Source organism: Apis cerana, linkage group LG9 (genome assembly GCF_029169275.1).
Source record: "Apis cerana isolate GH-2021 linkage group LG9, AcerK_1.0, whole genome shotgun sequence".
Lineage (NCBI taxonomy): Eukaryota > Metazoa > Arthropoda > Insecta > Hymenoptera > Apidae > Apis > Apis cerana.
Window position 1 is genome coordinate 6,755,405 of NC_083860.1, and position 19,491 is coordinate 6,774,895.

The 19,491-nt window shown below is 26.1% G+C and overlaps 3 protein-coding genes across 4 annotated transcripts; 2 read left to right on the top strand and 1 right to left on the bottom strand.

Annotated features, from left to right (window-relative positions):
- Positions 1 to 2,329: 2,329 nt before the first annotated feature.
- Positions 2,330 to 7,133, top strand: LOC108004357 (circadian clock-controlled protein daywake). Its single transcript, XM_017067212.3, has 3 exons — positions 2,330 to 2,533; positions 3,333 to 3,564; positions 5,793 to 7,133. Exons 1-3 carry the CDS (start codon positions 2,464 to 2,466, stop codon positions 6,235 to 6,237), a joined length of 747 nt encoding a protein of 248 aa, XP_016922701.1. The 5' UTR covers positions 2,330 to 2,463; the 3' UTR covers positions 6,238 to 7,133.
- Positions 7,134 to 7,297: 164 nt separating this feature from the next.
- Positions 7,298 to 10,064, bottom strand: LOC108004406 (uncharacterized). Its single transcript, XM_017067284.3, has 3 exons — positions 9,911 to 10,064; positions 8,454 to 8,816; positions 7,298 to 8,028 (listed from the first exon to the last, which is right to left on the bottom strand). The coding sequence occupies exons 1-3, from the start codon at positions 9,969 to 9,971 to the stop codon at positions 7,736 to 7,738; spliced, it is 717 nt and encodes a 238-aa protein (XP_016922773.2). The 5' UTR covers positions 9,972 to 10,064; the 3' UTR covers positions 7,298 to 7,735.
- A 4,610-nt stretch (positions 10,065 to 14,674) lies between these two features.
- LOC108004350 (protein takeout-like) lies at positions 14,675 to 19,021 on the top strand. Of its 2 annotated transcripts, none has more exons than XM_017067200.3 (6): positions 14,675 to 14,787; positions 16,362 to 16,402; positions 17,492 to 17,694; positions 18,006 to 18,177; positions 18,290 to 18,439; positions 18,637 to 19,021. In XM_017067200.3, the coding sequence occupies exons 1-6, from the start codon at positions 14,762 to 14,764 to the stop codon at positions 18,789 to 18,791; spliced, it is 747 nt and encodes a 248-aa protein (XP_016922689.1). In that variant the 5' UTR covers positions 14,675 to 14,761; the 3' UTR covers positions 18,792 to 19,021. The 2 variants fall into 2 exon arrangements, with proteins under 2 accessions (XP_016922689.1, XP_061935237.1); XM_062079253.1 differs by having other exon boundaries at positions 14,746 to 14,829.
- The last annotated feature ends 470 nt before the right edge of the window (positions 19,022 to 19,491 follow it).

Sequence of the window (19,491 nt, forward strand, 5' to 3'; positions counted from 1 at the left end):
GATATTTTTTTTTCTATCGTCCGACAATTTACCAATTTCAACGAATAATATATAGATGTTATAATTTTTCATGTACGAAATTCGAGGAAAATATGATTAAAAAAAAAAAGGAGAAAAAGAAAAAAAAAGAAGGGTAATTAATTTGTTTCGACTTTGAAGTTTCCGGAGGATTTCATGAAGATGATTGTTCTTCATTACTCTTCAACTATAATCGATCATATAATTCATGCAATCATTTAATTTTTTGCATCCTGCGCATAATATAAACTGAATATGATTGATTCAAGGCAGTAGAAAATTCCATAATATCAAAGAAACGAAAACGTCCATTTTTCTAATTTTAAATAATTTTAAATTTTTATATCTAACGATCATCAACAAAAATCTGATTTTCAATTAACGAAATATATATATTCGCAATCTTAAATTATTTCATTATAACAATTATTATTATTATAAAATTTACATTTTTCTTTCAATATTCATTTAGAATTAATTGTCATATTTATTCAACTCGAAGATTTCGACCATTACTTAAGTTTATTTCATTGATATTCCAGTAAATACCAATCATTTTTTTATTTTGTGCAATTCAATGCCGTGATACAAGTTTACATTGAAATTCCAAGATGACAGTTATTTATTTACTTCGTTAATGTATCGCATTAAATATTAAAATACGAAAAAGAAATTATATTGTAAAATGTAATTTTTAATCTTGCATTAAATTTTTACATTCAAAAACAATATTTTATAATAAAAAAGTTGGTAAAATTGAAAGTAAAATATAGAATTATCGTTTAAAAAAAATCTTTAAATTTTCTTACATATACATATATATATATATTTTTAATTTTCTTTTCTTTTTTTTTTTTTTTCGTAATCATATTTCGATACATAAAATATTATAAATACATGTAAATAATATTACTGATCTTTATAAGAACTTAATTAATAATTCATGTTTCGAAACATGTATTCCTTGAATTTGCATTTTTATTTTAACTTAAACAATATTTCCGTACTTAAACTCTTATGATATCTGAATATTATAAACGAAAAGGCATTTTTAAAATCTAGTTTTTGTATAATTGATTTCATAAAAATCAATTCCATACGAAGAGTCGAGATAAAAATATTTTCCGAATTTTTAATCCTAATTCCTAAATTAAAATTCCAAGATAAAAATAATCTTAAACTTTTATTAAATATCAATGATATCCTCGAATCAGCGAGTCACACATTCACAAATCGAGGAACCACAAACATGTTCAGACGAGGAGGAATCAAAATGGCGAATTCCTCGAAGTGGCATACGCGTTGAAAACCACGAAGATACCATCACATCTATTATTCCAAATGCGTATTTTCTTTCCACCGGTTGTGTGTGCTATATACCACTCGTTCGTTTATTCCTGTTTCTTTTTTCAAGAAAGAAACATGAGATTAAACGAAAACGATACATGATATTGGCTCGCAAATTCGTAATTCAGTAACATAGCCAAAGGACGAGTAAAAGTATTATTTTTATTTTGATTAATCACGTGTTTAAATTTCTTTATTAATAATTTCGCTAAAATATGTTCATTTCAAGTGTAAATATAAATTATTATTGTATGGCACGACAAGATTTTTACTATATATATAATAAAAATATAATTGACTACAGTTTTGTATTTCAATTCGATGCATAAAGATTTTGATATATTGGTTGAACGATGTTGCTAATTTTCTATTTTTTTTTTTTTTTTACATTTAAAGATTGAATTCATATGCTTATGTGCCAAAATTGAAATAAAAAATGAAATACTTGATGTTTTAAACAACAGAGATTTTTTTAAGAGGGGGAAAGAAAATTAATCTTATCGTATTTCAAATAATTAAAAATATAATCGAGTTGATTGAAAATTAATATAAAAATTGAAAATTAATCACGATTATCTTATTGGCAATTGTTATTCTTTCAAATGATCACAAATATCACAAATTGCTGGTCGAAATTTTATATAATTACAAATCACGCGAGAAAACATCACATTTTTTATTTAAGATATTAGAAACTGAAATATTCGAACGAATAAATTTCATCGTAAATAAAATCAACCCTTAATTAGATATATTCATTTAATTAGATAATATCACGACATTTTCGTTTTATATTAACGTTCAAACAATGAAAAGTATCACGATACAAGTCTTGACACGATCACATGCTCAGAATTCGTGATCTGGATGCTGTAGAGCAAATATCATCGAACAACAACTGAAGAGAATTGGTCAGAGAGGGGGAGAAAGGTGGAACTATAAGAACTTGGGGCTAACCACAACAGTATTCACTTCTAGACAGACTATCTGATCATATGAATGATTACTTTGCTCTTGACATTCATAATCTTGTTCAGTTCGTTTTTAGAGATTGTAATATTTTATTCATCTCGAAAATCGATTTTCTAAGAAGAAGAGATGAACAAGATCGCGCTAATCGGATCGATCGTGATCATCACTTTTGCCACTGTTTTTGCGCGTGATGTGCGTAAGTGACATTTTTCAATTTTTTTTGCCATTCTTTTTAAGTTGAGTTCTGAATGAGTTTTTAATTAGAATCTCGAAAATATACATTAATATTGCTACATCTCGAATTCTTGTTAATTTTGGGTCAGAAAAAAATTTTTGTAATTATTTGAGGGAAAAATTTAACGTAGAATTAAAATAAGGGATCAAACGTATAGATGATAATTTTTTTTTTTATATTATTCGTTTTAACAGAAAAAAAATTAAAATTGAAATATTTACATCATATTTCAATGATAAAACATTTGCATCAAAAAGATTTCAAAAATATAGAAGATGTTTTTAAATTATGTTTTTAAATCGTTAAAATTTATGATATTTTTTTCCATTTTGCTTTTTTACATTTTATTATCATATTTTTATCGAAAATAAGTTTTTCCATTAAATAAAATTTGATTTACATTTAATTTGATTATTATATACAATTCGTCATAATTCACTTGAAAGAAAAATTACCTGATTCAATTTTTCATCGTCATTATATATAAAGCAACAATTGCAAAGAAATGTATGCATTTTTAAAGATGTGTTTCAAAATGAACATTGGTCAGAATTTACAAATACTGATTTATGATAAATTTGTTATTTTTTCTTAAAACTGCTAAAAATCAAATAATCATAATCAATTTTTAAATTTTGAATAACACGAAATGTAATAATGTATTATTAATACATTAAATAAAAAGAATATTTTCGATTTAATCAAATTTTAATTTTTTTGAAAAATTATTAAATCAATAAATTTGAAAAATTTGTTACAGCCGATTTCATTCACGTATGTAAGAAGAACGATCCGAATTTGAGCAAATGCATAACGGACAGCGTGAATCATCTTAAACCTTACTTAAATACAGGATTACCTGAATACAATATACCCGCCTTGGAACCATTTTTGTTGAAGGAATTGATAACCACGACTGGAGATAACATTAAATTGAAGCTGAGAGACATCAATGTATATGGAGCAAGTAATTTCACGATAACGAAGTTGAAGTAAGTTAAAAAAAATTGCTAAAAAATTAATTTCACATGAAATCTAATGTTTTAAAATTTCAAAAAACAAATCGATCAAATTAAATGTCAGAAAATCTAAAAAAAATAATGTTACATATTTCTCTATTAACTTTCTAAAGCACCTTGTTAAAATTCAATTTTTAATTTTTATTTATAGAATTTAAACAATTTTCAGATATTCAGAATGATATTCGAGATTCGGCAGAAAATTAAAAGAAAATTTAAATTTACGTTCTTTAATTCCATTGTTAACATTTAAACTATCTCAAAAAATTAAATAATGAATTGAATATTGAATAACAATACGTTTGTAAAACTTTTAAAAGGACCATGTTTTATTCATTCAAAATTCTGAAAAATTTAATTTAATTAAAATTATATTGTGCTCATTCTAATGATCATTATTATTATTTTGATTAATTCATTGTTGATTTCCCTGAAGATCGTAGAATTGCTTCAGTAATTGAAGTTGAAGTGACAGAATATCATTATAAACTATTAAATGATCAATCGCCTCAATGAATCTCTGGAATGATTCATTTATTAAAATAAGTCAATTTATTCTTCATTTTTTCCTTTTTTTTAAAATAAAAAGAAATGATCTTGACTTAAAATATCCAATGTTAATTTACATAAAATTATTTATCAAAATAAAAACTATTGCAATGATTTCATCTTATTAAATATCAAAATAAGAAATTCTGAAGAGATTTTCCTTTCAATATTCGATACAAGGATATTCTTCATTCTCGGTTAATGAAATTCTTTATTATCGTGTGTTTCAACATTAGTTCCTTATTGCATTATTGAATTTTATATCTTATATGATGAATTATGTAGGAAAAACTAATAATAATCGATGGTAAAAATCATAAGGTATCCGTAACAAAAAATTACTCAAGGAAAACACCATGAATTAAACGTAATAAAATATTAGAATTATGATAAATCGCAACCATTATTTATAATGACATAAAATTTGCAAAAATTTTTTATTTCTCATAATTATCTTAGTTTTTTCGCCATTATTATTCCTTATAGTTTATTTACCATATTCAATTATTGAAATTGCAAATCAATATTCAACGATGAATATTATTATTTAATTTCGATATCAAGTTGTATTTTAATGAATGTCATTCTAATTATTTGATTGAAAGAAAAAACATGTAAAAAGACTGAGTAAATAAAAAAAAAAAAAAAAAAAAAAGAAGAGAGAGAAATTACATAACGTGCCGTGTAAAACAGAAATGGGTTCGTCATTATGTCAAAATAATGACACGTGTTACGAGTTACAGCGATGAACGACCTGTCTTGAAAATGAAGACATTATCTTGTCAATGGATTAAAGATATCCATGAAAGTAAAGTCAAATTGATTCGAAGTTCAACTTGAAATTTTAATATCAGAGATAGGATTGTTTAATTTCTCTCAATTCGTTTAATAGAGTTATTAATTTTCATTCAGAAATAAATTTCTAAATTACTACATATTAAATTAGTATTCTTTTCTATATATTATTTTTAATTATTAATTACTAATTTTATCAAATTGATTGTTATCAAATTGAAGAGTTATACAAATATTTCATTTGTTATATCATGTTGTATCTTGAGTTAATCTAATTCTTCGGTTAGTTTTGGATCGAGGCAGTATAAATTTATTGAAAATGTGATACATAATTAATTATTGATCGTGTGACTCATAGACAAAAAAAAAAAGTTTAAATAAAGAGATCCATCGTTTAATATTCTACGTGTGCACGAGGTAATGGCCATGACACAAACCTCTTGCGGTTCTAGTTAGAAATAATTTGTATGGTGAACGTGATTCGCGGATCACAAAAAGATATGGAACCCACGGAAATCATCTGAACGGAAACGATGAATGTCAATGGCGGGTGAATCGCTAATTTCGAATTGGAATCGAAAAATTTCTTTCGAAAAAATTCGATACCGATTATTTTTTAAAATTACAAGCAATTTTTCATTAAAGATATAATTTTTGATCGATCATTGCTATAGAAAAAAATTATCTCAGAATATTATGTTATCGGCTAATTAATTATGACAATATTTGTCTAAACAGAAGTGGAGAAATTGTAAAACAAATTGTACAATCAAGAGATTCGATTAATTGAATTAACTTTAACGAAACGAATTTCCGAATTATCTTCTAATTAAAATTTTTTCTTTAATCATTTGCAGAAGCAACATAGAAACTTTAAATTTCTTGGTCGATTTGGATTTTTCAAAGCTCATCATAAAAGGAGAATACGACGTGGATGGACGAATACTCTTGCTACGAATTCATGGAAGTGGATCTTTAAATGGACAGTTCAACGATTGCAAGGCATTTGTGAAATTGCAAATGGAGATGATAAAGGGAAAAGATGACCAGAATTATTTAAAACTGGCCGATCTTCAAACCAAGATCTTCGTTGGATCTGGCTCTAACTTGAAGTTGGATAATCTTTTCGGTGGTGATCCAGTTCTTGGAGATGCTATCAACGTTGCCATCAATAGTAATTTCGAATCTTTTCTAAAAGAAATAATACCTCTCATCGAGATCGCCATCTCGAATACATTCACAGATATTTCGAACAGTATTTTGAAGCAGTTCCCTTATGAGAAGCTTTTCCCAGAATCATAGATATTTCTAACGTGGATCAAAATCTTTTTGAACGATTGAATTGTATTATTAATATCATTAATGAAATTTCATGAAATAATAATTTTTTTTTCTATGATGATAAAACAAATTTGGTAGATATGTGAAACTGATGAAATCTTACGAGTAAATTTAAAAAATTTTTAAATCTTTCTATTATTTTTATTATGAAATTAATATTGTATCAAGTTTTGAAACATTAATGATGATTTTTTTATGAATTTGGATTAATGGAAATAATACTAGGATTCCAAAAATCATTTTGTGAAAATATCTTGTGGTTCACAATTGAGATTTGGAATAATTAGGAATTCGATTGATATGTCTCGAGTAATTTTGCAAAATTTTGTAAAATAAACAAATTGTAATTCAGTTATTTCATTAATGTAATTAATTAGATAATAATGTTTTGTTAACTGGTTATTATTTTCATCAGATATAAAATATTTTTAACAAACATTTATTTTATAATCTTGTTACAAATATTCATATGTTATGCAATAGAGAAGAACAATACTTAAGATTTTCTAGAAATATTGTATTTAAATATTTCTTTATATTGATTTAATAGCTGTTTAACAAAGCATTATATATTATATTATTGTACAAAAGGATTTAGATCTGAATTTTATTGTATGTTAAAAAATGATAATTCGTTTCAATGTATGTTCAATTTGCACTTTGAAAATAAGAATTGTCAGTTTTTTTTCTTTTTTTTTTGCGATTCAAGTACAAAAAATAAGTATTACTGTTCTTCAATGGTTCTTCATTCTTCTGACAATTTGATTCTTGGACAATTTGATTATTAATTAATTATGCGTTATAGTGTAATGTACACGAGGTTAAAATATGCCAAATAAACAAATTAAAAATTACAATTATTAGAAGAATTTTTTATTAACTATGTAAAAAGTTTTTCTTAGTTGTCTTATAAGTTGTCTGATTTGTAGATTGAGAAATAAAAATAAAATTCTAAGAAACTTTTAAGAAATTTTGTAATTAAAAAGAAATCTTGAAGGATAGGATATAGAAGATTGGAGTATTTTTAGATTTTTACAAAATTTTTAATCACTTTCTAACATTACAACTTTATTTAACATTATAATGATATGACATTAGTGCTAAGTAACAATAACTACTAGAATTCTAATATTTACATATTTATTTATGCATTTTTTAAATTATTTATTTATTTTTTCATTTTTTAAAATATTCAAATTATTAGATTTTTTACAAACATAAATTTTTGTATATTATTTTTATTTTTTTTCACTTTTTTCAATTATTTAAAATTGTTATATTTTTCTTGATTCTTGACTCGTTGAATGCTATGCTCGAAATAAAAATATTTTAAAATAATTGGAAAAAATATTTGACAGAATATAGCAGAACTGCTTAATAAAAAAAGAAAAAAAAAGAATTAAAAAATGAAAAATACATCGTTGCAGAAAATTGTTGCAACAAATTCGACCAATCTTTTTCACTCTCTATCAGGGAGTAATTCATCAAAAGTGAAATGTTTACAGAAATTGTTGCATAATTCAAGAAAATTTTTTGAAGTGCTTTTTTCTAAACTAGATGTGAAAATTTTTAATAACACTTTATCATCAAACTCATTTATCATTTCTTTCAAAATATTGAAATCATCCGAATTGAAGTGGAAAGATAAGTTTTCGATGCTCAGATTTAGATTTATCGATTTGAAATAAAGATATTGTTTGCCATCACGTTCTATTTTCTCCAAGAACAATTTCGCCTTTGATTTTATGTTTTCTGTAAACGAAATTTATTATCATTGTTGCAAGAGTTGACAAGAGTTTTACTTAGAATTATTAGAAATTGAATATTTTTAAAAATATTCATTATTTTATATGAATATGATAAAATTAAACACGATATAAAATTATTATATCAAATATTTTATATTGCAAATTAAAAATTAACCATTATTAAATATAAACACATATATATTTATCCATTTTTTAAAATAAATATTTCTTATTTTATGGTTATTTACAGTAGATCTAGATGAAAATTATTAAAAAAGAATATATTAACTAAGAATATATTATATTTTAAATATTTTTAAAAATTTAATGGAATTTTTAATTTAAAATATAACACACATTAAAAAGTTATTATCGATTAATTCGTATTAAGAATTAATAATCAGATCAATTGATTCTTCGATTACTTACCCCCTTTCAAAGTCAACGGTCCTTTTTTCTGTAAAGGGACGAAAAGATTTATGGTCACATCATAATCAATATTCATTTCATTTTTATCGAAATGAAGATTTATGTCCAATTCCATTTTCTCGAGATCCAAGTGCAAATATTCTATATGAAAATTCGATAAATTATACAATTTCATATTCATGGCAACAATCTTAAAGTTAGGCATGTCGATAATTGTTATATTATCAAGCAAAAACGGCTCTATTGGCAATATGTCTATTTCGGGAATTCCCTCAATGAGCTTCTTGTTCAAATTTTCAATGCTTTTGATGACGCAATCATCGAGATTCGGATTCTTTTGACCACAGATTTGGAGGTACGAAGCTGAAAACCAAGTACGTGATTTATTGATATTTATTCTCTGAAACGTGAAATTTTTTTTTGTTTTATTTTCTGAGATTAAATATATTTCTGTATTTCTTCATCCTTTTGACATATAAATTGTTTTCAGATAATTGTTTATCACAGGATTTTATCACAGAAATGGGATTTGTGATGGATTTTGGATGGTTGAACGTATTCTAGAAAAGAGTTATTGAATATAACGATATTGACATTATTTTGTTTTAATAAGGAACAGAGAGAAGATGTATTCCCAAGAGAAGTATATAATTTTTTACGAAGAAAGTTAGATTCGTTAATATTATGCAAATGTTAAAATATTAACAATTCTAACAATTCTATGTGTATAGTTTCTTCCACAATATAGTCTGATCGATATAGAATGTAGAATGTTTTTTTCTTCATTTATTTTATATTTTAAATCTTATTTAAAATCGAAAAACTATACATTTTCAAGATACATTTTGGATTATAGAACTTCTATTAAGATTTGCTAAAGATAGAGATTTGCTCAGAATAATTGAATGATCAAAATTTCTTTGTTTAATATCCATCTTGATTGTTTTAACTTTCATGTGCCATGTATAAATAAATCTACTTCTTTGTTTCTGTACACATACAACATAGAATTTAAATGAGAAAAATGTTTTTCCGTATTATTCGACCTTTCCTTGATTTAAAATATACAATGTCATTCCCAATATAAAATTCATCATATAAATCGACTCGTTATCCAATGTAAATCATTTTTTTCTATAAACTACTTTTTTATATTAAATTTATCATATTAATCGACTTTTATCTAAGTTATCTTTTATATATTTTATATATATATATATTAACGAACACTTTTCAACTATTTACACAGATATTATGTCAATTACCATGAATCTAAATTTGAAAAATTTCAGAGGTTTATTAAGATTTTTGATTGAGAACAGATACCTCTTAAAAAAGAAGAAAAGAAATGGAAAAAAAATTATTTTTGACAATTTTGAGAATTTCTGGAATACAATTTCCAATATGAATTCAATTTACATTTCCCTTTTATTTAATTTTAATTAAAATATACTTACGAACTTCAGATGCTGTATTTCCAATAATGGCTATGATTATAAGAAGATACTTGGCACACATTTTTTCTTGTTAGTGATTTTAACTCAACCAATTTAACAAAGAAACTGATTCTCATTTGTTTTGAAAGCATATTATATAGAACTTGAATAATTAAAGAATGTATTATATGAATAATCAAGATATGAATATTTGCACAATTATAAATAATAATTGTATAAATAATAAATCCATAGTCACGATTAGAGACTATTCAAATTCAACACATATACAGGATATTTATGTTATATGAGTATATGAATATACGTATATTCGAAGATCTTTTGAAGGTCAATACTACATAAAAATTGGTATTCAAGAAATATTAGTTGAGATTTATTTATTCAAAGTTCAGAGTCATCATGTAAGAATAACAATTTCAGATTTGAAATTGTTTATTTTATAATTATTATTGAACATACAAAGATATTTTTGTGAAAATTAATATTGAATTTATAAATTAAATTATTTGAATAAAATTAAGTTCAAATTAATATTGTTCCAATTATAAATTGTAAACAATTTAAATTTTTACTAGATAAAGCGATGTTTTTATATTGTTATTTATTATTTATCATTGAAGAAAGAATATAACAGAATTATAGAGATCATTTTTCTTTTGCTCATTTAATTTTTAATTTATTTCATAATATATTTTATAATATTTTTCATAATATATTTCATATCAATAAATATAAAAATTTATGAAAATGAAAATCTTGTGATCCTCATCAGAATCATGAGAATGAGACATGAATCATGAGAATCAAAGAATAACCAAAGTAATTAAATTATAAATAATCTTTCATTTGAAATATTAGAGAATTTATACTTATAATTATAATTTATATACTGAATAATTATTTTATATGAATATACAGCGTAATTACATTTAAATATCTTCTTACTAACATTTAAATATTGTGTAAATCTTTAAAATCATTGATCATGATAAAAAAGAAAAGTTGATCAAATGATTTTTTCTTTTCTCGATTTTATCATATTCTTAAAAATTTTTCTGCATTTTTTCGAGTAATTTATTATTAAAATAATTAATAAATTAATTTTTTAAATTAAAAAAAAAGCTATCATCTAAAAATATTGAAATTCGATCATTATCTATCTAAATAAATAATAAATTTTAAATAATACATTTTATTTGAAATAAGAATAAAGAATAGAATTTAATTTAAAATTTTTTCAAAAAACATTACAAATATAAAAATCAAATGAAATGAAAAATTAATTCAATCAACAGCCAAATAATGAAATAATTCGAAAGAAAAATCATTGATTCTTCTTCAAATCAAGAAAACACGAGATTGATCAGAGGTTTAATTAAAAAATTTAATTCTTCTTTTCAATTAATTTGTATCCATATGAAAGTTTTTTTTCTCCTCAAAATCTCTGATATTTCTGATGATTAATATATATATCTCATGTACGTATAATTAATCGATAATAAATTATTCAATGAGCAGCCAATTTGTTTGTATTAAAATAAAACAAAAATTTCAAAAGAGATAAAAATATTAAGATTAAATATTATACAGAAATATGATAAGTACAGTGTAATTCTCATAGAGAAGTACGAAGGAGGGATAAGGTATAAAAGAACAAGAGAAAGTGGATTGTACGAAGTCAGACGATGCTCGAGTAGCAGACGAAGAACTATGACTTATTCTCTCTTAATTGTATACTAGCAAGGAAAGTATAATAAGAGAAACTACTGAATTTATTACCGTTTCTTTGTTACCTATTATCATTGTATTCGATGTTTCGCGTAAAAATTAAAAAATGTTTCTATTATTATTCTTGTGAAGAAAATGGTTAATGGAGAAACGAAACGTTCGTAGTCAGACGCATTTATAATACAATATATAGAAGAGAAAGATAAGAAAAAGAAAAATATTTGTTCGATACAATTTTCGATATTTGACGATATTAGAAATTGATTGAATAAAGAAATAACTTTGGATTCAATGTAAAATTTAAACAAATGTTTAAATCCCTGTAAAATAAGATAAATATGTAAGTAATTTTTTGAGTTCAAATTGAAATTGTTAAACGAATCGATTGAATCTCAACCAAGCTTATTGATTAAATTTTAAGGATATTAAATTAATATTTATTATCACAAAAGAGTTATTGAAACAAATATTTTCCAATAAATCTTTGCAACCCGATTAATTTGACAAAAAATACGACACTCTCATTCGAAGAATTCAAGGAAATATCTCACGATGTTGATATAAATTACAGAAACGATTAAAAAAAGAGAAAAGAAAGAAAAAGAATGAAATAAAATCCATATTGATGGCCGTGTTGCAATTTATCACGAAGTACGATACTTACAACTCGAAACGTAGTAATCAAGATCGAATGTTCAACTTTGCTCGCATATTTTGTCACGGATCGAAGGATTTCGATCTTTTACTTTCGCCGTCTCGAAGTAAAAATCGCGGAAATCAGTATGACCGATCGTTTTCCCTCTTTTTTCTTTTCATCCCCTACCTATGGATCGCAGCGCCAACGCTCGATGGCGGAAGAACGCCGATCTAACGTGGATCGTTTCGTTTCGCAATTAACTTTTTACTCGGCGATTACTATTTCGATCCACCGGTTACCACCGGTTTTAACGACCGAGCCAAGCGGTCATTGTGGAATTTCTTATTTGTTAATAGACCGAGATCAGTATTCGGGCGTCGATGTGGATAATCGCACCGGCATGCGTGCTCTCCTCCACAAATTTCGATTAGGAATCGTTTCAAATCGAATCGAGTTTCTCACAGAGATTATCACGGGCTGAAAGGGAAAGGAAAGGAAAGACAATTTTTTTCAAACAAATTTCTGCCGAAGAAACGATTATAGATCTTTGCATCGAAATAGAATTTCGTGCAATTTCTTGCTCTTTTTTTTAAATTTTCATCGCATTTCCACCAAATTGGCGACTTTCGATTACTTTCTTCAAATAGACTGTAAAATTGCATCAATATTCATACGTAACGTTAAAATTAACAGCACGTAACAATTCAACCGAGAATCGTTCGATTTGCAATGCAAAGCGATATTGCTGACACTAGTTGATTTTACGACATCGCATGGAAAAATGGGAATTGTGGTGAATTAATATTAACGTGGCTTTTGACGTAGTCTCCTGCGATTTTAAATTTATTTTATACAATTGAGGAATATGGGAAAAAGTGTCACAGATAATAAATTGTTTAATTTAATTTTAAAACTATCTCAATGTTACATTATTGTACACATTATTTAAAAAACTGTATTGAAATCTGTATCGTTCTCAAAATAATTGAATATAATTTAAATTAAAAAAGTATCTCTTGATTTGTAAAAAATAGAGAAGAAAATTATCGCGTTTGAAGCTGTGGCTGGAAAAATTGAAAATCGTATCCTCTATTTCTAAGTAATTCGAATTTGTTTTTATTTGAAACCATTTTTTAAATTCATTGTACTAGAGATTAAAAATTATTACAGAATATTATTTTACTTTGCATACATTTTTCCAAAAACATAAAAATAATAAATTAAAATTGACTTTTATGAATTTTCCATCTCTTACACGTGTCATAAAATTTGTACAATTTGTCTTTGTAAATTTTTCATTTGCATTTTTCTCCTTTCTCCTTGTTTGATCGATTCTCTAATAATTTGCTACATCCCTTGATGAAACTTGTTATTTAACTCGTCACAGACATTTGCCTCGTTAAAAAACGTTATACAAAATATTATACAATTAAGCAATCTGAATTTGTGTGAATGGCGTAACATTTACTATGATTTACGATTGTTTACGAACTTACACGGTTTGTAATTTCACTGGCGCGCACATTTCTCATTTTTACAACTAACGCGTGTAATTGTAAATTCTTTACGTTATAATTCTCATATATTTGTCATTACTTAAAAAAATTCTTCGAGGATTGAAAATAAAATAAAATATTTTTTTAATACATGTTTCTAGGCCGCCTTTGAAGAATGATTTGCTAATTTATTACGTCTATGTATTAAAAAAATCTATTTATACATTTTAATTTGATTATTCTTCTTTTCCATTCAACGAATTCCATTCTTATAATATTTTATAAATGGCGTATTATTATTCATTATCATCCAGGATTTAATTTCAAGATTATTTGTCACGAATAATCTTTTTTCGAGAGAAAAGTCACGTAAATTATTCTTCTTTTATTCCTTCTCCTAGTCCGCAATTCTAAATTCAATTTTCAAATCCCTTTATTCCAAACTTCCTCACTTTAAATTTAAATCCTCCTACATTTCTGAATTTTCCAATTTAAAATAACTGAAACTTGATACGTTCAAAAATTCGCTTTCAAGCGTGTCAATATTCAATCAAAAATACTTGAGAATCGCTCTCAATATTCACCCGAACGAAATTCTTCGAATTAAAACACGCGAAAACTCGCTTCATCGGCATCTTCGCAATCCACCTCTCCCCTTCCTCTAATTAAATAAAAAACTTCGACTTCCTCCACTTCCATCCTTCTCTCTAAAATCTCTTTATCTTTGTAGAATTCGAGCGAACGAAATTGGCGAAATTGGCGAAGAAAAAACGGATGGATCGTGGCAAAAGGCGATTCGACGCCAAGTACCACCGTTCTCCAGCCATCGACATCGACACTAAGCTGGACCAATGACCGACAACTGGCACGAGGTAATCAACATGTCTGATTGCGATAAGGCAATCCTTGCACACCGTTGCTTGGGGATCGTGGGTTTATAGATATCATCCCCCCGTCTTTCGATCGGCTAGTCGTCTAGTATCTGCCGCGATGCACGCTCTTCTTCCACGACTTTGGTACGAACGATTTTCTCTTTCTCCTCTCTCGAGTCTATCCTAGTACGAGTGCAAGTATATCGAATTCGTTTCAATTATGATATTAATTGTGTGATTCAATGGAACGAGAGAAAAGGTGGTGGAAATGTGATGTTTGTGCGAATAACTGAATTGAATTTTGTTGAAATGATGATAATTTATTTGCATCGAAGAGGGAAGTATCGAGTTGCGTTTGTTAAATTGTGAGCAACGGAAATTTTGAGTTAGGTCAATAATGATTTTGGATAAACGAAGGGAAAATAATTTATATCACTTTTGCTCTCTGGAAGTTGATTTTTCTTCAAACAATGATACATCTAACATCTTGTATGTACAAATTTCTAAGTTGAATACTAAAAATGAGGTGCTAGAAAAAATAAAAGATTGTGGAAGTTTAAAAGTTTATTTTTTTTAATCTTGACTTGTTGACAGGATAATTTAAATGAATTAAATATATGTATAAACTGGTGATAGTTTTTCAATTTTAGACTTTTAAACAATTAGAGAAGAAATCCTGTTTTTGGAAAATATGTACAAAATAGTTTGTTTAGAAATTTCTTTTGATCAAACAATCTATGTTTTCTTTACATTTTTCTAAATATTCCAAGTGTCAATCAATATAATCTACGTCTTGATTTGTGTTGACAGAGGATAGATTTTCTATACGTAAGTTGGTAATAGTTTTTACACTTTTCTAAATATTTCAAGTATCAATTGTCTATTCAATTAACGAACGTCACTGCTCAGAGATATATTGTGCAGAAACAAAAGTAGCAGTAGTAACAAAATACACAATTTATAAAGATACAAAACACGGAAGAAATGAAGTTTCACAACCGCGGATCGAATATGTTTGCGGTTTAGAAAATGCAATAGTGATGTAATAATGTTATATTTCATTTACACTAAATTTAATTTTAATTTGTCCAAATCGATACTCTTAATATAATTACCATTTAAATAAATTATCGTACTACGTAGAATCTTTAAATTGATTAAAATTCTTTATTCTTAACAATCCTTTTAATATTTTCGTCTAATTTTATTTTGAGTATAATTATTTGAATAATAGTTTTAATTAAAAATATTTTTCAAATTATATTGAGAACGTTTTAATAATATAATATATGTATAGCCTTGTTTCATTTTTTTAAATAAGTCTTTTTTATTGAAACATGCATTTAAATATGTATCTATCATATAATCGACCGATTTAAATGCGGAATTTCTTATTAAACGTTGATACGAGAACACAAACATGTAATTATTTCTCATTATTTAAAATGTGTATTAAGATTAAATTTTGATAATATTTAAACAAAATTTTTTTTTTTACATTATATGATGATATTTAGATCTTAAGATTTTTCTTCATAAAATAGAAAATGATTTTTTTTATAATTAATATATAAACAAACATTATTAAATTTTAAAAAAATGTTTTATCGTTCCTTGTGGTTAATTAAGATAGATCAAGGTTAAAATTATATTTCTTTCAATAAATACTTAATAATACGATCAAGTGATTTTTTCTACGTTTTTTTCTCTTTTTCTAGCCTAATGGCACTTCTAGTTCCTGTAATCTTCGCCGTTTTACGTAAGTATTTTTTTATATCAATTTTATTATTTATTTAAAAAAACCGAAGGATCTTTATATTGATTATATATTATCGACGTTTTTATATATTTTCTATATTCATTCCTTCGAATGGTAAAAATGGCAATAAGATAATAACAGATTATAAATTGTATTCATTTCTTTTTTTTTAACAAAATTATTCACGAATAATCTTGAAATAAATTCTATTTTTTATCTGTTAAAAATTCTTTCCATAAAATTTTTAGCATTAAATCGTTTATTTCTATTTCGAATTGGTTACATTTTACAAATTACGAGCTAAATTTTTGCGTCGGTCGAATGAATCACGAGAGTTTGTTTTCACAGACGCCAACAGAGATCTTTTGAGAATCGATTGCAAAATTTCGGTTTAGTAGCTTCTTCGAGAAAAATAAAAGTATGTCGCGTGCATTTTAAACATAGTTTCGACATTGTATCGTGCTACTTTCGGTTTTCAAAGAGGAGAGGGCCACGACCTTAAACTCGTTCGATGCAAGATTGTCAATTCTATGCACTATTTTTTTTTCACAAATCGATTGAATTCGTAAAAATTTGAATTTCAAAAAAATTAAATTTACATCTATAAATAATATAAATATTTAAAACAAAATAATAAAATTTCGAATCACGTGCTTGAAATATCTATTATCTTTGAAATTAAAAATGCGAGAATAATATCAATACTATTAATCAAGATTGTATTTCTTGAATTTTTTTTTACATTTTACGATATCGTTTATGATTATCTTCATGCTTCGAAAATCAAGAAAATTTCCATTAAAAAGCGAATCATTAAGTTGCAATTTTACTAATTTACCAGTAGAAGTTAATAAACATTCATCGTTCAAAATGATACCAACTTCAACAAAGTATTATTAATACTGATTTCTCTTCCCATCCTCTACAATTTTTCAATTCTCCGTTCATCCTAGATTCCCCCTAATTTCTTCCTTCCCCTTCCAAATCCATCTCTCGAAATTCTCCCTCTTAATTCCCTTTTTATCTTGCTTCAACGATCAAGAAACGGATTCAATAATTAATCAACAATTGAACAATCGAATGGCACAGCGTCGTACATAAAACCGTGCAAGAAGAGAGATCCGGACATAAACGAGTGCATCACAAGATCGATCGATCAGCTTCGTGACAAATTATCGGCTGGAATACCGGAATTCGAGGCGCCACCCATCGAGCCCCTATACCTCAAGCAAATTCGCCTGTCCAGGGGACCGGTTGGAGCGAGACTCGACGTCAATCTCACGGATTTGCGGGTAAATTTGTGCAATGGAACGCGATCGATTTTTTTTACGATTGAAAAAATATCGAGGTGTATTTACGTTCATAATCTTGCTCACGAATATGTCGAGAGAATAATAAAATCGATACGTAGCGGGATTATTCTAAAGGATTTTTCTCGAATATTGAAGAAAAGGAAAGTAATAAAGGATTAATAAAAAAAATCGTTACATTAAAAAATTGCATTGAGTGAATTGCGATAAGTTTCTCTTGGAAAAAAATTTCCATTTCTGGAACAATAAATGAGATATTTTCTATATTTTCTTGTACGTGTTATTTTGTACAGGTATCCGGCCCATCCACGTTCAAAGTTCGAGATCTCAAAGCGGATGTCGAGAACGTGGTCTTCACTTTCAAGGTCAACTTTGAGAAACTCCATTTCCAAGGGAAGTATCAGATCGACGCGAGGGTGCTTTTGCTCAAGCTGACGGGGGAGGGAAACATTACTGGAACCTTTAGTAAATAAATTTTTTTTTTTCTTTCTAAATCGATTTAACAGTTTTTAGAGTTTCTTTTTTTATTCCCTGTAATGAATATTTAATTTTTCACCTCCGTTTTTTTTTTTTTAAGCCGACTATGATTCAGACGTCGTTTTACGAGCGCGCAAAGTGTACAAAGGCAATGATATCTATCTCAACTTTGAAAGAATGAAAGTAAAGATCAGGATTGGCAAGGCACACTTGCATCTTAGTAATTTGTTCGGCGGTGACACTGTTCTTGGTAAGTTAGTTATAATTCTTCGAATAAATAATCTTCTTCTTTTTTTTTTAAATAATAAATTAGATTCTCAATTAGAAAATCTCGCACCTAGGAATAATTCAAATTATAGTTTAAAATAAAAATGATGATCGCAATTGAATTGTGAAACGTGATCAAAAGATTAAATGAATAATTTCATTCATTTCTTTTTTTTTAAGCTGCAGCCACCCATGATCTGTTGAACAACAACAATGCATTATTCTTGGACGAGATCACTCCAGTGTTGGAAACATCCTTGGCGGATCTTTTCACGGACGTGGCAAACAAGATTACAAAATCTTTCACGTACAAAGAACTGTTTCCGGATGATTGAATCTTCCTTCTTTACTTCGTCTTGTAAAAATTTGTACAGTTGTATTTTCTATTAATTTTTCAAACAGGTTTTCATTGCTTTTATAATCAACATATATAATCGTATGCATAGAAATTTTGTATAATCGAAGGGAAGTTTTTAAATTATAACATATATAAAATTTGTAAAAACAATTTGTTAATTTTATAATTAAAAGAATAATATATATATATATATATTAGAGAGAGAAAGAGAGAGAGAGAGAGAGAGAGAGAGAGAGAGAGAGAGAGAGAGAGAGAGAGAGAGAGAGAGAGAGAGAGAGAGAAAGAGAGAGAGAGAGAGAGAGAGAGAGAGAGAGAGAGAGAGAGAGAGAGAGAATTATAAATGTACAATATATTTTGTACATAAAATTTGTAAAATTATTTGGTGTTTCGAATATAGTACAAAAATAAAATGTACATTTCTATGTAATATTATAATAAAAACGAAATAAGATTTATTGAAACATTTATTCAACTTATAATTAAATCTATTATCAAACCAGATAATTGAAATATAATCGTGACGAAATTAAAAATTAAAAATGTGTAGTTGATTATTTTCTAGCTTTTAAAATCACTTTGTTTCATGTAAAAAATAGATGAATAATTATCAATCATTCAATAACTAGAATTTTTTTCTTTTTTAATAATGAATTTTAAATGAAAAAAATTTACAATCA